The 14,246-nt window shown below is 46.6% G+C and overlaps 1 protein-coding gene across 6 annotated transcripts in view; it reads right to left on the minus strand.

Moving 5' to 3' along the window:
* The window catches only part of Gdh (glutamate dehydrogenase, mitochondrial), a 117,751-nt gene that overhangs the window by 89,746 nt on the left and 13,759 nt on the right, over positions 1 to 14,246 (minus strand). For 4 of the 6 annotated variants that reach the window (XR_011393433.1, XM_070096054.1, XM_053788181.2 and 1 more), the window contains exons 2-3: positions 2,030 to 2,255; positions 1,505 to 1,712 (exon numbers count right to left, since the gene is read on the minus strand). Coding sequence is in view for 5 of the 6 variants with exons in the window: in XM_070096054.1 (XP_069952155.1) it covers positions 1,505 to 1,712; positions 2,030 to 2,254 (433 nt within the window). In the remaining variant the exon portion in view is untranslated. Of the gene's footprint in view, positions 1 to 1,504; positions 1,713 to 2,029; positions 2,256 to 3,638; positions 3,786 to 14,246 lie in introns of those variants that run through there. The other 2 variants (XM_053788182.2, XM_053788179.2) reach the window with 2 other exon arrangements.

Genomic DNA, 14,246 nt, shown 5'->3' on the forward strand with positions numbered 1-14,246 from the left:
TGTAAGATCATATTCACTGAGATGTTACCTGTACTCAAGGTCAAACCAGAACTAGTGTTTCTCTGATATTGCAAAGTTTTTCTTTATTTTTCAAGTTCTTTTTTTTTTTTTTTTTTTGCATTACTGAAGACGAATAAATGTAGGATCTGTTGCCTGTATTTGTTTCCTCAATATTAGTACGATTATTTATTTTATCATTAATAAAGTTGAGAAGTATCCTCCTGTTCTGTTTATGGCCCTTAAACGTTCTCATTGTTAAACATTAGTCACTGGTCATGCAGTAGTGACGTAACTGGAGTTTACTCCCCCCGCCCTTGGATTTCATGGGGGTTGACACCAAAGATGCCGCCCTGGGTGACACCAACCCTAGCGACGCCACCGCTTTTGGGGACACCCAACCATTCATCACTGGGTGAACCCTCCCATTGGTGAAACCCAAGATATACAATAAGTCCTACATTAGTGGCAATTTTTAGTATGGTGTATATAGTATTCGGTGGTGGTGAGGGGGGGGGGGAGGTTCTGACATCATGATAATGGCTGATCTTCAGCAGTCAAAACATTCCTACCTAAAGTACACCATATATTACCTGCTGGGTCACAAAGAAATACAAGTTCCTCATGTCATAACCCATGCCCACTAAGTTGCTTTCTCCAGATGCAGGGGGCACATTACATTAAGCAACACTGCACCAGCTTTACCTATGCCCTGTGAATAAACAAATTCATGTTTGTGATGCTTTCCCTACATATTCTAACATAAGAGCATTCAGAAAGCTGAAGTATTCCAATGAGTATTAAAGCAGAATATACGTACCATATACATGACTGGGGTTTACATAGGTGGTGGTGTTCAGGTTGTTAAGGGCCACCACGGCGAAAGCCGTTTTGATCCCTACCTCCTGGGAATTAAGGAGTTCTTAATCATGGAAGGATAGTAGGGGGCATAGCAGCCCCTATAGGAGATGGAATAGGAGTCCAGAGGACCTGGTTAGAGCTGTTGCAGGAAAGTGTGGATGGCACCAATAAAGCTTGCCAATTTGTTCCAAAGCCTTAAGGTGAAGGACAGAAATCTCTTGAGGGAATCATAGCCAGGCTCATCCATAAGAGGTAATTACAGGTGACTTGTGCCATACTGGCAAAGGGATTCATGGAAATACATGAGAGCTGAGTGGAAAAAATGTTCCGTAGTATCCCAGCTGGCTGAGACACCACCTACAGGCAGAAGTCAACCATCCAGAGATGGTTGACTTCTGCTTGTAGGAAGGGTGTTGCATCCTATCACTAGAACCCTCTCAAAGAACTGGATAAACTCTAATGCCAATTGAGACAAAATGGCAAGGCTACCCTGCCACTGCCAATCGATGACACCCCCCCATACTCCCAACATGTACTACCCTGGTTGAGAGGAAAAGGAGTGACAGTAGGGAGTAAGCAAGAGAGGCAGCTCAGTTAGTGTATATGCAGAGAACACTTTACTACCAAAAAACGGTGCACTACTTACCACCCTTGGTGGGGGTACGATGTAGGGAGTGCTGAGCACGGTAACCGCTGATCATTTCATAGGTTCCATCATCTCGTTTGACCGGGAAAGCGACCTCCAGGACATGGTGGCATGGTTCCATAATCTTTAGGATGCCTTTTGTCTTGTTTCTTTTCTCCTCCAGAGTAATACGGTCCTTCATCTCTTCAACCAGTTGGTCCTCAACTACCTGGTCAGAGGCAGAAACAAAAGGGGGTCAGTGATAGTGTTATTGAATGGCACCTCTTGATGATAGCTTATTCATTTTTTAAGGGGGGCAGAGCACCCTTTCTGTTTGCACAAGACCATTACTAAAATTTTGGTAATAAAGAAACTTCAATTACTTAATACAATAGGCCCTAATTATTTTTATAATGCTATCCATACAGTGCATTTGTACTGTATACAGTGAAGTTTAATGTTTTTCATGAAAGCATACCCAAAGTAACTTGGGCATTGCAAGTAAAATTGTCATTTAACTAAATCAAGAGCCATGACCTGACTTACCTGGCAGCCACGGTGAAAGAAATATTCAACCATCTCAAAGAAGGCTGGTTCTTCAGCATCAGGGATGTACTGAAGGCGCTCAGGAATCTGGTGACGTTCATAGTCACCCTGCCAGCGTCTAGAGACTGTAGTGGCAGTAGGGACAGAGGCTCTAAGGAGGCCTCCTTGGGCTCCCCCAGCCTGAACCACTACCCTCACAACTGCTCTTCCTGCTCCTCGCAACATTCTGATAATTAAATCATATTATTTTCATATATAATGCTAAACCTGTAATAAACTGCAATGACTATTTTATTTAGTACTGTATAAAAATTATCAATATAAATGGAGGCATATACAAAGATGCAGAGTACATAAAAAAAAAACACTGGTTCAGTATTAAACAGAACAATATAATCATTCAAAGACTATACACTATTCAATAGTAAACCAGTTTCACAGTATTAGGGAGTTAATGGAGCTTATATATGATCTCTATCACAACATAATTTAATTAACTAACCCATCTCTTTGGGAAGGACCAACTTCCACTGGGGAATCCCGCCTACCAGTGACTATGCCCTCGTCTGTTACACCTGACGTTACTATATAAGCGCCAGGCTCCTTTCTTCTGCTTCAGAATCTCCACGACTATGGTGCTCTTCGCACCTACACCTAGGTTGAGGGACTGATTACCTCATCTTCTGTACATAATTCTACTGTCTTCAAGTTATGTCCTAGAATTTGTATTGATAAAGCCACTGGATGGCGAAACGTCTACAATAAAGATACCCAGATGTTACACATTGTGTCTTAATTTCACCTAACATATAATATATTATATAACCATGGGGAGCGCTAAACCCATAGGATTATATAGCGGATGTGGCGGAGGGGGATGGAAGGCATTCAGGCCCAATTCAGAGAACTGGAGCACAGATCCAATTCTCTAGATCAAGAGCCCCTCACCAGAATCAAAGAACCTCCCTTGAGGGGCTACGATAACACCCCTCCCCAAAAAAAATCACTGGCCACAAACACTGAGTATGTTCCTTAAGAAGTGAAAGGCCCAGTGGTTACTTTTGACTAATAAAAAGTTTGAGTTAAACATAGTGAGTGTTTAGCTGAGGATGATATATATATATATATATATATATATATATATATATATATATATATATATATATATATATATATATATATATATATATATATATATATATATATATATATAAACTGCAGGATGTCTTATACATTAAGCAAAATGAATACATATAATAAACATTTATAAATAACATGGTAATGTGCACGTTTATCACTCAATACAGCCTTCATTGGAATTAAATTATTATAATAATAAAAAAGAAGCGCTAAGCCACAATTCTATACAGCTAATTAAATAATAATTCATGTTAAGCGCTAAACTCAAGTGGGTCATTCAGCGGTACGTGGTGGAGGCTCAATCCTCCGTCTGAAAAGAGCGAGACAAACGCCCTTTCTATTTTGTACTCACCTGGATACCCAGCTTTCAACGGAGAACAATTATAAATGACTAACATGACAAACAAATTTAGAACAAATATATACTTAAGATTACAATATCAAATAAGATATTTCAATAATTACATACATGTGTGATATATACCAGGAGCAGCACAATACACCCTTCTTATGGCCACACGCAGACTGACACTAAGATGCTTCTTTCTCACAGGCCAGCTGGCCCAGGGTTGCCAAACCTGCCGCTTCTACGAAATTACTAAGCCAACTTCACCGGTTACCACGTCTCATGTTTGAGCTCTACTTTTAAAACATACATTATATAGGGTTATTAAAATTAATACAATGGGGGCTGTATTATCAGTTTTTTTTTAATAAAAAAATATAACGTTTTAAAAACATAAACATACTATGTATGCTTTTGAACACCCTGCACAGTATCTTAGTCCCATACAATGTCAGCTATGTTAGGTAAGACACATATGCAACAGTTAGGTATCTTTATTTCGAAACGTTTCGCCTACACAGTAGGCTTCTTCAGTCGAGTACAGAAAAGTTGATAGAAGCAGAAGAGACTTGAAGACGATGTAATCAGTCCATCACCCTTAAAGTTTTGAGGTGGTCAGTCCCTCAGTCTGGAGAAGAGCATTGTTCCATAGTATGAAACAATACAGCATAGGGCCGTAGACGTGGCTTATATACTGTAGTGAGGTGAGGTGAAGCAGGCGGAGGCGGGGTCATAGTGGTACCATCCACTAGTCGAAGTAGGTCTTCGTCCAAAGGTTGAACAAGTGTTGAAGAATTCTTTGTAACAAGATCCCATGATGCTGCAGTGTCTGACAGTTGTGATGAATGATTTGAAAAACCGACAAGTTGAAGATTGAGACACTTATGCAGCATATGGGAATCTTTATTCAGGAAACGTTTCGCCACACAGTGGCTTCATCAGTCCAATACAAAGAGGAAGGCGTAAGGAGAGGAGGAGTATGAGGTAATCAGTCCCTCAGCCTCAATCTGTCAGACACTGCAACACAAGGGTATCTTGGTACAGACCTACAATCAACTTCGACAACCTCTACTAGTGAGAACGGCTGGATTTGAGAGGGACCTGACCTCCCAACATCTGAGTTCTTACCTCTTCTAGTGACCTACGTCTCACATCTTGGCGCTATATAAGGCTCCATCCTGTCACTTCATCTCCATATTGTTTCATTCTATGGAACAATGCTCTTCTCCAGACTGAGGGACTGACCTCAAAACTTTAAGGGTGATGGACTGATTACATCGTCTTCAAGTATCTTCTGCTTCTATCAACTTTTCTGTACTCGACTGAAGAAGCCTACTGTGTAGGCGAAACGTTTCGAAATAAAGATACCTAACTGTTGTTAGGTAAGACACATATGCAACAGTTAGGTATCTTTATTTTGAAACGTTTCGCCTACACAGTAGGCTTCTTCAGTCGAGTACAGAAAAGTTGATAGAAGCAGAAAATACTTGAAGACGATGTAATCAGTCCATCACCCTTAAAGTTTTGAGGTCAGTCCCTCAGTCTGGAGAAGAGCATTGTTCCATAGAATGAAACAATATTGTTTCATTCTATGGAACATTCTATGGAACATTGTTTCATTCTATGGAACAATGCTCTTCTCCAGACTGAGGGACTGACCACCTCAAAACTTTAAGGGTGATGGACTGATTACATCGTCTTCAAGTATTTTCTGCTTCTATCAACTTTTCTGTACTCGACTGAAGAATGTTCAACCTTTGGACGAAGACCTACTTCGACTAGTGGATGGTACCACTATGACCCCGCCTCCATCTGCTTCACGTCACCTCACTACAGTATATAAGCCACGTCTACGGCCCTATGCTGTACATTCTACAAGATTGATGGGCTGAACACATCGACTCCAGGTTGAGGGACTGATTACCTCATTCTCCTCCTCTCCTTACGCCTTCCTCTTTGTATTGGACTGATGAAGCCACTGTGTGGCGAAACGTTTCCTGAATAAAGATTCCCATATGCTGCATAAGTGTCTCAATCTTCGACTGAAGAAGCCTACTGTGTAGGCGAAACGTTTCGAAATAAATATACCTAACTGTTGCATATGTGTCTTAGCTAACAACTTCTCGGTATTTTATACCATTTTAATGTTCAGGTCCAAGTCTCCTACCGGCTTAAGCCAATGCACCCGACCCAGTCAGGTCAGGGCACATTCACTTAAGGGAGGAACACGGCAACCGACCTGGTAGCACAAGCTATCAGGTCCAACTCACACCCACCTGGGAGTAGTAATGTCTGAGGATCTCACTTTCAAGGATCACAACAGTGCCACGATCGCACGTGCAAAGAAAATGATAGGATGGATAATGAGAACTTTCAAAACGAGAGATGCCAAGCCCATGATGATCCTTTTCAAATCACTTGTTCTCTCTAGGCTGGAATACTGCTGTACATTAACATCTCCATACAAAGCAGGTGAAATTGCAGATCTAGAGAGTGTACAGAGATCCTTTACTGCACGTATAAGTTCTGTCAAGCACCTTAACTACTGGGAATGCTTGAAAGCACTTGACTTGTACTCGTTCGAACGCAGGAGGGAGAGATATATCATAATCTACACTTGGAAAATCTTGGAAGGAATGGTCCCAAATCTGCACACAGAAATCACTCCCTACGAAAGTAAAAGACTGGGCAGGCGATGCAAAATGCCGCCAATAAAAAGTAGGGGCGCCATTGGTACACTAAGAGAAAACACCATAAGTGTCCGGGGCCCAAAACTGTTCAACAGCCTCCCATCAAGCATTAGGGGAATTGCCAATAAACCCCTGGCTGCCTTCAAGAGAGAGCTGGACAGATACCTAAAGTCGGTGCCGGATCAGCCGGGCTGTGGCTCGTACGTCGGACTGCGTGCGGCCAGCAGTAACAGCCTAGTTGATCAGGCCCTGATCCATCGGGAGGCCTGGTCGTGGACCGGGCCGCGGGGGCGTTGATCCCCGGAATAACCTCCAGGTAACCCACATCCACTCATGTATTTATCCAACCTATTTTTAAAGCTACACAACGTTCTGGCCTCTATAACTGTACTCGGGAGTTTGTTCCACTCATCCACAACTCTATTACCAAACCAGTACTTTCCTATATCCTACCTGAATCTGAATTTTTCCAACTTAAAACCATTGCTGTGAGTCCTGTCTAGGCTAGATATTTTCAGCACACTATTTACATCCCCTTTATTTATTTCTGTCTTCCATTTATAAACCTCAATCATATCCCCCCTAATTTTAAGTTGGAAAAATTCACATTCAGGAGGGATATAGGAAAGTACTGGTTTGGTAATAGAGTTGTGGATGAGTGGAACAAACTCCCAAGTACAGTTATAGAGGCCAGAACGTTGTGTAGCTTTAAAAACAGGTTGGATAAATATGAGTGGATGTGGGTGGGTGTGAGTTGGACCTGATAGCTTGTGCTACCAGGTCGGTTGCCGTGTTCCTCCCTTAAGTCAATGTGACCTGACCTGACCTGACTAGGTTGGGTGCATTGGCTTAAGCCGGTAGGAGACTTGGACCTGCCTCGCATGGGCCAGTAGGCCTGCTGCAGTGTTACTTCGTTCTTATGTTATGTTCTTCCTAGACGCTGTGATCGACTGGAAGAATTGGCCCACAGCTACCAAGAAGCAACGCTTTTTAGTTTTAGGAAGGAGCCTGTTCACAGGTGTCTGTGGAAGTAGTGGTGGTGTCTGTGGTAGTAGTGGTGGTGTCTGTGGCAGTAGTGGTGGTGTCTGTGGCAGTAGTGGTGGTGTCTGTGGCAGTAGTGTTGGTGTCTGTGGCAGTAGTGGTGGTGTCTGTGGCAGTAGTGGTGGTGTCTGTGGAAGTAGTGGTGGTGTCTGTGACAGTAGTGGTGGTGTTTGTGGCAGTAGTGGTGGTGTCTGTGGCAGTAGTGGTGGTGTCTGGTAGTAGTGGAGGTCTGTGGTAGTAGTGGTGGTGTCTGTGGCAGTAGTGGCGGTGTCTGTGGTAGTAGTGGTGGTGTCTGTGGCAGTAGTGGTGGTGTCTGTGGAAGTAGTGGTGGTGTCTGTGGTAGTAGTGGTGGTGTCTGTGGCAGTAGTGGTGGTGTCTGTGGAAGTAGTGGTGGTGTCTGTGGTAGTAGTGTTGGTGTCTGTGGTAGTAGTGGTGGTGTCTGTGGCAGTAGTGGTGGTGTCTGTGGCAGTAGTGGTGATGTCTGTGGTAGTAGTGGTGGTATCTGTGGTAGTAGTGGTGGTGTCTGTGGCAGTAGTGGTGGTGTCTGTGGAAGTAGTGGTGGTGTCTGTGGTAGTAGTGGTGGTGTCTGGCAGCAGTAGTGGTGGTGTCTGGCAGTAGTGGTGGTGTCTGTGGTAGTAGTGGTGGTGTCTGTGACAGTAGTGGTGGTGTTTGTGGCAGTAGTGGTGGTGTCTGTGGCAGTAGTGGTGGTGTCTGTGGTAGTAGTGGTGGTGTCTGTGGCAGTAGTGGCGGTGTCTGTGGTAGTAGTGCTGGTGTTCGTGGCAGTAGTGGTGGTGTCTGTGGCAGTAGTGGTGGTGTCTGTGGTAGCAGTGGTGGTGTCTGTGGCAGCAGTGGTGGTGTCTGTGGTAGTAGTGGTGGTGTTTGTGGTAGTAGTGGTGGTGTTTGTGGTAGTAGTGGTGGTGTCTGTGGCAGTAGTGGTGGTGTCTGTGGCAGTAGTGGTGGTGTCTGTGGCAGTAGTGGTGGTGTCTGTGGCAGTAGTGGTGATGTCTGTGGTAGTAGTGGTGGTATCTGTGGTAGTAGTGGTGGTATCTGTGGTAGTAGTGGTGGTGTCTGTGGCAGTAGTGGTGGTGTCTGTGGAAGTAGTGGTGGTGTCTGTGGTAGTAGTGGTGGTGTCTGTGGTAGTAGTGGTGGTGTCTGGCAGTAGTGGTGGTGTCTGTGGTAGTAGTGGTGGTATCTGTGACAGTAGTGGTGGTGTTTGTGGCAGTAGTGGTGGTGTCTGTGGCAGTAGTGGTGGTGTCTGGTAGTAGTGGTGGTGTCTGTGGTAGTAGTGGTGGTGTCTGTGGCAGTAGTGGCGGTGTCTGTGGTAGTAGTGCTGGTGTTTGTGGCAGTAGTGGTGGTGTCTGTGGCAGTAGTGGTGGTGTCTGTGGTAGTAGTGGTGGTGTCTGTGGCAGTAGTGGTGGTGTCTGTGGCAGTAGTGGTGGTGTCTGTGGTAGTAGTGGTGGTGTTTGTGGCAGTAGTGGTGGTGTCTGTGGCAGTAGTGGTGTTTGTGGTAGTGGTGGTGTCTGTGGCAGTAGTGGTGGTGTCTGTGGCAGTAGTGGTGGTGTCTGTGGTAGTAGTGGTGGTGTCTGTGACAGTAGTGGTGGTGTTTGTGGCAGTAGTGGTGGTGTCTGTGGCAGTAGTGGTGGTGTCTGTGGCAGTAGTGGTGGTGTCTGTGGCAGTAGTGGTGGTGTCTGTGGCAGTAGTGGTGGTGTCTGTGGCAGTAGTGGGGGTGTCTGTGGCAGTAGTGGGGGTGTCTGTGGCAGTAGTGGGGGTGTCTGTGGCAGTAGTGGTGGTGTCTGTGGCAGCAGTGGTGGTGTCTGTGGCAGTAGTGGGGGTGTCTGTGGCAGTAGTGGGGGTGTCTGTGGCAGTAGTGGAGGTGTTTGTGGCAGTAGTGGTGGTGTCTGTGGCAGTAGTGGTGGTGTCTGTGGTAGTAGTGGTGGTGTCTGGCAGTAGTGGTGGTGTTTGTGGTAGTGGTGGTGGTGTCTGTGGCAGTAGTGGTGGTGTCTGTGGCAGTAGTGGTGGTGTCTGTGGCAGTAGTGGTGGTGTCTGTGGCAGTAGTGGTGGTGTCTGTGGCAGTAGTGGTGGTGTTTGTGGCAGTAGTGGTGGTGTCTGTGGCAGTAGTGGTGGTGTGTGTGGTAGTAGTGGTGGTGTCTGGCAGTAGTGGTGGTGTTTGTGGTAGTGGTGGTGTCTGTGGCAGTAGTGGTGGTGTTTGTGGTAGTAGTGGTGGTGTTTGTGGTAGTAGTGGTGGTGTTTGTGGTAGTAGTGGTGGTGTTTGTGGTAGTAGTGGTGGTGTCTGTGGCAGTAGTGGTGGTGTCTGTGGTAGTAGTGGTGGTGTCTGTGGCAGTAGTGGTGGTGTCTGTGGCAGTAGTGGTGGTGTTTGTGGTAGTAGTGGTGGTGTCTGTGGTAGTAGTGGTGGTGTCTGTGGCAGTAGTGGTGTTTGTGGTAGTGGTGGTGTTTGTGGTAGTGGTGGTGTTTGTGGTAGTGGTGGTGTTTGTGGTAGTGGTGGTGTCTGTGGCAGTAGTGGTGGTGTTTGTGGTAGTGGTGGTGTTTGTGGTAGTGGTGGTGTCTGTGGCAGTAGTGGTGTTTGTGGTAGTGGTGGTGTTTGTGGTAGTGGTGGTGTCTGTGGCAGTAGTGGTGTTTGTGGTAGTGGTGGTGTTTGTGGTAGTGGTGGTGTCTGTGGCAGTAGTGGTGTTTGTGGTAGTGGTGGTGTTTGTGGTAGTGGTGGTGTCTGTGGCAGTAGTGGTGTTTGTGGCAGTAGTGGTGGTGTTTGTGGTAGTGGTGGTGTCTGTGGCAGTAGTGGTGTTTGTGGTAGTGGTGGTGGTGTTTGTGGTAGTGGTGGTGTCTGTGGCAGTAGTGGTGGTGTTTGTGGTAGTAGTGGTGGTGTCTGTGGCAGTAGTGGTGGTGTCTGTGGTAGTAGTGGTGGTGTCTGTGGTAGTAGTGGTGGTGTCTGTGACAGTAGTGGTGGTGTCTGTGGTAGTAGTGGTGGTGTCTGTGGCAGTAGTGGTGGTGTCTGTGGCAGTAGTGGTGGTGTCTGTGGTAGTAGTGGAGGTGTCTGTGGCAGCAGTGGTGGTGTCTGTGGTAGTAGTGGTGGTGTTTGTGGCAGTAGTGGTGGTGTCTGTGGCAGTAGTGGTGGTGTCTGTGGCAGTAGTGGTGGTGTCTGTGGCAGTAGTGGTGGTGTCTGTGGCAGTAGTGGTGGTGTCTGTGGCAGTAGTGGTGGTGTCTGTGACAGTAGTGGTGGTGTCTGTGGCAGTAGTGGTGGTGTCTGTGGCAGTAGTGGTGGTGTTTGTGACAGTAGTGGTGGTGTTTGTGGTAGTAGTGGTGGTGGTGTCTGTGGCAGTAGTGGTGGTGTCTGTGGCAGTAGTGGGGGTGTCTGTGGCAGTAGTGGTGGTGTTTGTGGCAGTAGTGGTGGTGTCTGTGGCAGTAGTGGTGGTGTCTGTGGCAGTAGTGGTGGTGTCTGGTAGTAGTGGTGGTGTCTGTGGTAGTAGTGGTGGTGTCTGGTAGTAGTGGTGGTGTCTGTGGTAGTAGTGGTGGTGTCTGTGGCAGTAGTAGTGGTGTCTGTGGCAGTAGTGGTGGTGTCTGTGGCAGTAGTGGTGGTGTCTGTGGCAGTAGTGGTGGTGTCTGTGGTAGTAGTGGTGGTGTCTGTGGCAGTAGTGGTGGTGTCTGTGGCAGTAGTGGTGGTGTCTGTGGCAGTAGTGGTGGTGTCTGTGGCAGTAGTGGTGGTGTTTGTGGTAGTAGTGGTGGTGTCTGTGGCAGTAGTGGTGGTGTCTGTGGCAGTAGTGGTGGTGTTTGTGGCAGTAGTGGTGGTGTCTGTGGTAGTAGTGGTGGTGTCTGTGGCAGTAGTGGTGGTGTCTGTGGTAGTAGTGGTGGTGTCTGTGGCAGTAGTGGTGGTGTCTGTGGCAGTAGTGGTGGTGTCTGTGGCAGTAGTGGTGGTGTCTGTGGCAGTAGTGGTGGTGTCTGTGGCAGTAGTGGTGGTGTCTGTGGCAGTAGTGGTGGTGTCCGTGGCAGTAGTGGTGGTGTCTGTGGTAGTAGTGGTGGTGTCTGTGGCAGTAGTGGTGGTGTCTGTGGCAGTAGTGGTGGTGTCTGTGGCAGTAGTGTTGGTGTCTGTGGCAGTAGTGGTGGTGTCTGTGGTAGTAGTGGTGGTGTCTGTGACAGTAGTGGTGGTGTTTGTGGTAGTGGTGATGGTGTCTGTGACAGTAGTGGTGGTGTCTGTGGCAGTAGTGGTGGTGTCTGTGGCAGTAGTGGTGGTGTCTGTGGCAGTAGTGGTGGTGTCTGTGGCAGTAGTGGTGGTGTCTGTGGCAGTAGTGGTGGTGTCTGTGGCAGTAGTGGTGGTGTCTGTGGTAGTAGTGGTGGTGTCTGTGACAGTAGTGGTGGTGTCTGTGGTAGTGGTGGTGGTGTCTGTGACAGTAGTGGTGGTGTTTGTGGTAGTAGTGGTGGTGTCTGTGGTAGTGGTGGTGGTGTCTGTGACAGTAGTGGTGGTGTCTGTGGTAGTGGTGGTGGTGTCTGTGGCAGTAGTGGTGGTGTTTGTGGTAGTAGTGGTGGTGTCTGTGGCAGTAGTGGTGGTGTCTGTGGCAGTAGTGGTGGTGTCTTTGGCAGTAGTGGTGGTGTTTGTGGTAGTAGTGGTGGTGTCTGTGGCAGTAGTGGTGGTGTTTGGGGTAGTAGTGGTGGTGTCTGTGACAGTAGTGGTGGTGTTTGTAGTAGTAGTGGTGGTGTCTGTGACAGTAGTGGTGGTGTTTGTGGTAGTAGTGGTGTCTGTGGTAGTAGTGGTGTCTGTGGTAGTGGTGGTGTCTGTGGTAGTGGTGGTGGTGTACATTGTGGTGTCCATGGTAGTGGTGTCTGTGGCAGTGGTGGTGGTGTCTGCGGTAGTGGTGGTGGTGTCTGCGGTAGAAGTAGTGGTGTCTGTGGTAGTGCTGGTGGTGTGTGGTAGTGGTGGTGGTGTCTGTGGTAGTGGTGATGTCCGTGGTAGTGGTGGTGTCTGTGGCAGTGGTGGTGGTGTCTGCAGCAGTGATGGTGGTGTCTGTAGCAGTGGTGGTGGTGTCTGTGGCAGTGGTGGTGGTGTCTGTGGTAGTGGTGGTGGTTTCTGTGGTAGTGGTGGTGGTGTCTGTGGTAGTGATGGCGGTGTCTGCGGTAGAAGTGGTGGTGTCTGCGGTAGAAGTTGTGGTGTCTGTGATAGTAGTGGTGGTGTCTGTGGTAGCAGTGGTGGTGTCTGTGGTAGTAGTGGTGGTGTCTGCAGTAGTAGTGGTAGCTGTGGTAGTAGTGGCAGCTGTGGTAGTAGTGGTGGTGTCTGTGGTAGTAGTGGTGGTGTTTGTGGTGGTGGTGGCAGCGGCGACTGTTTATGGTGGTGGCGGTGGGGAATGTGGCAGTGGGGGATGTGGTGGTGGGGGCTGTTGCAGTGGTAGTTTAGTGTGTTGGTTTGAACATAAGAAAGGAGCACTGCAGAAGGCCTACTGGCCCATGCAACTAATGTCACATTTTACTGTGGCAACGTTTCACTTGATAAAGCTCCTGGAGAGCGAAACATTGCTATAATAAAATGTCACATTAGTACACCAGAAACAGAGCTCTCTGGACAGATTTTTGGTGCGACAGGGGTCCAGTGACTCAAGCTGGTCCTAGTGGCATTAAAAAACAAGAATGAGGTAACCCCGGAAAAGGACTTGCTACCTAAAGTCCCTATGGAAGGAGATAACCCTCCTCCCATCTCATCACTCATCAAATACGTCTTCAATAAAGGTGTCATTTTATTAATTATTAATGTATTTATTCTGCATGTCTCACTGTTTTCTGTGTAGGGAAATGTATATGTCATGTAAAAAAAATTATTTTGTTTAATACTTCTGGGTCTCTGGAACGGATTAATTGGATTTCCATTATTTCTTATGCGGAAAATTAATTCAGATAACGACAGAATCGGTCAATGACAAGCTCTCTGGAATGGATTAATGTCGTTAACTGATGGTCCACTGTATTAGCTTTCCACAACACACACAATTTATTCTTGATGATAATGTTTTTCTTGAACACTCTGGGATTTTCTGAATGATACACCAGTAAATGCTTCACTTTAAAATCCCCACTAGTGTTAGCACAGAACAAAAGAGTTAGCCTGTCTTTCATAGGCTTGTGTCCTGGCAGTACCTTTTCCTCCTGCATTATGTAAGTCCTCTTTGGCATTTTCTTTCAAAAAAGGCCTGTTTCATCACAATTGAACACTTGTTGGGGTTTGAATTTTTCAGTCTCTACGTACCCCTTAAATTCACTTACGAATTTTTCAGCTGCATGTTTGTCAAAACTGGCAGCCTCGCCATGCCTTACCACACTGTGTATGCCACTAAGCTTCTTAAATCTGTCAAACCAGCCTCTGCTGGTTTGACAGATTTCAGGAACATTAGCACTGGTTCCATGAATTTTCCTTAGAAGATCAGCATGCAACTGCCTTGCCTTTTCACAAATGATTGACTCTGAAACACTATCACCCGCTATGTTTATTATTGATCCACACCACCAACAACTTCTCAACCTCTTCGACTGTTTGTGACCTATTTTTGGTTAACATGTCAACACCTTTCGCAACATCAGCTTCCTTGAGTTCTTTTCTCTTCGCCAGGATAGAAGTGGTTGTCGATTTGTTCTTACCGTAATCCTGGCAAGCTCACCCACATGTACGCCACTCTCATATTTTTGTACTATCTCCTTCTTCACTTCTATAGTGTTTCTCACTTTCTTTACCAAAGGACTACCACTATGAAGTTTCTTTGTGCCCATGGTGGCTTATTTCACAGTCACAATCAATAAACAAGCACTGAACACAATGAATTTATTGTGAAATGTTTGGATGAGCGTGCAGGGTAATGTTCACTTAAGGATAAACAAAGCTAGATTGGCTCACGATGCCTGCATGGGGAGGCGGACAGGTCTGATATGCCAGCTGAAACATGGGACAATGGCTAAAACTCGTGACAAAATTTAGCCAAAAAAAGCGGTCGAAACTCAAAGTAGCCGATAC

The sequence above is a fragment of the Cherax quadricarinatus genome, chromosome 52 (assembly GCF_038502225.1).
Source record: "Cherax quadricarinatus isolate ZL_2023a chromosome 52, ASM3850222v1, whole genome shotgun sequence".
Taxonomy (NCBI): Eukaryota; Metazoa; Arthropoda; class Malacostraca; order Decapoda; family Parastacidae; genus Cherax; species Cherax quadricarinatus.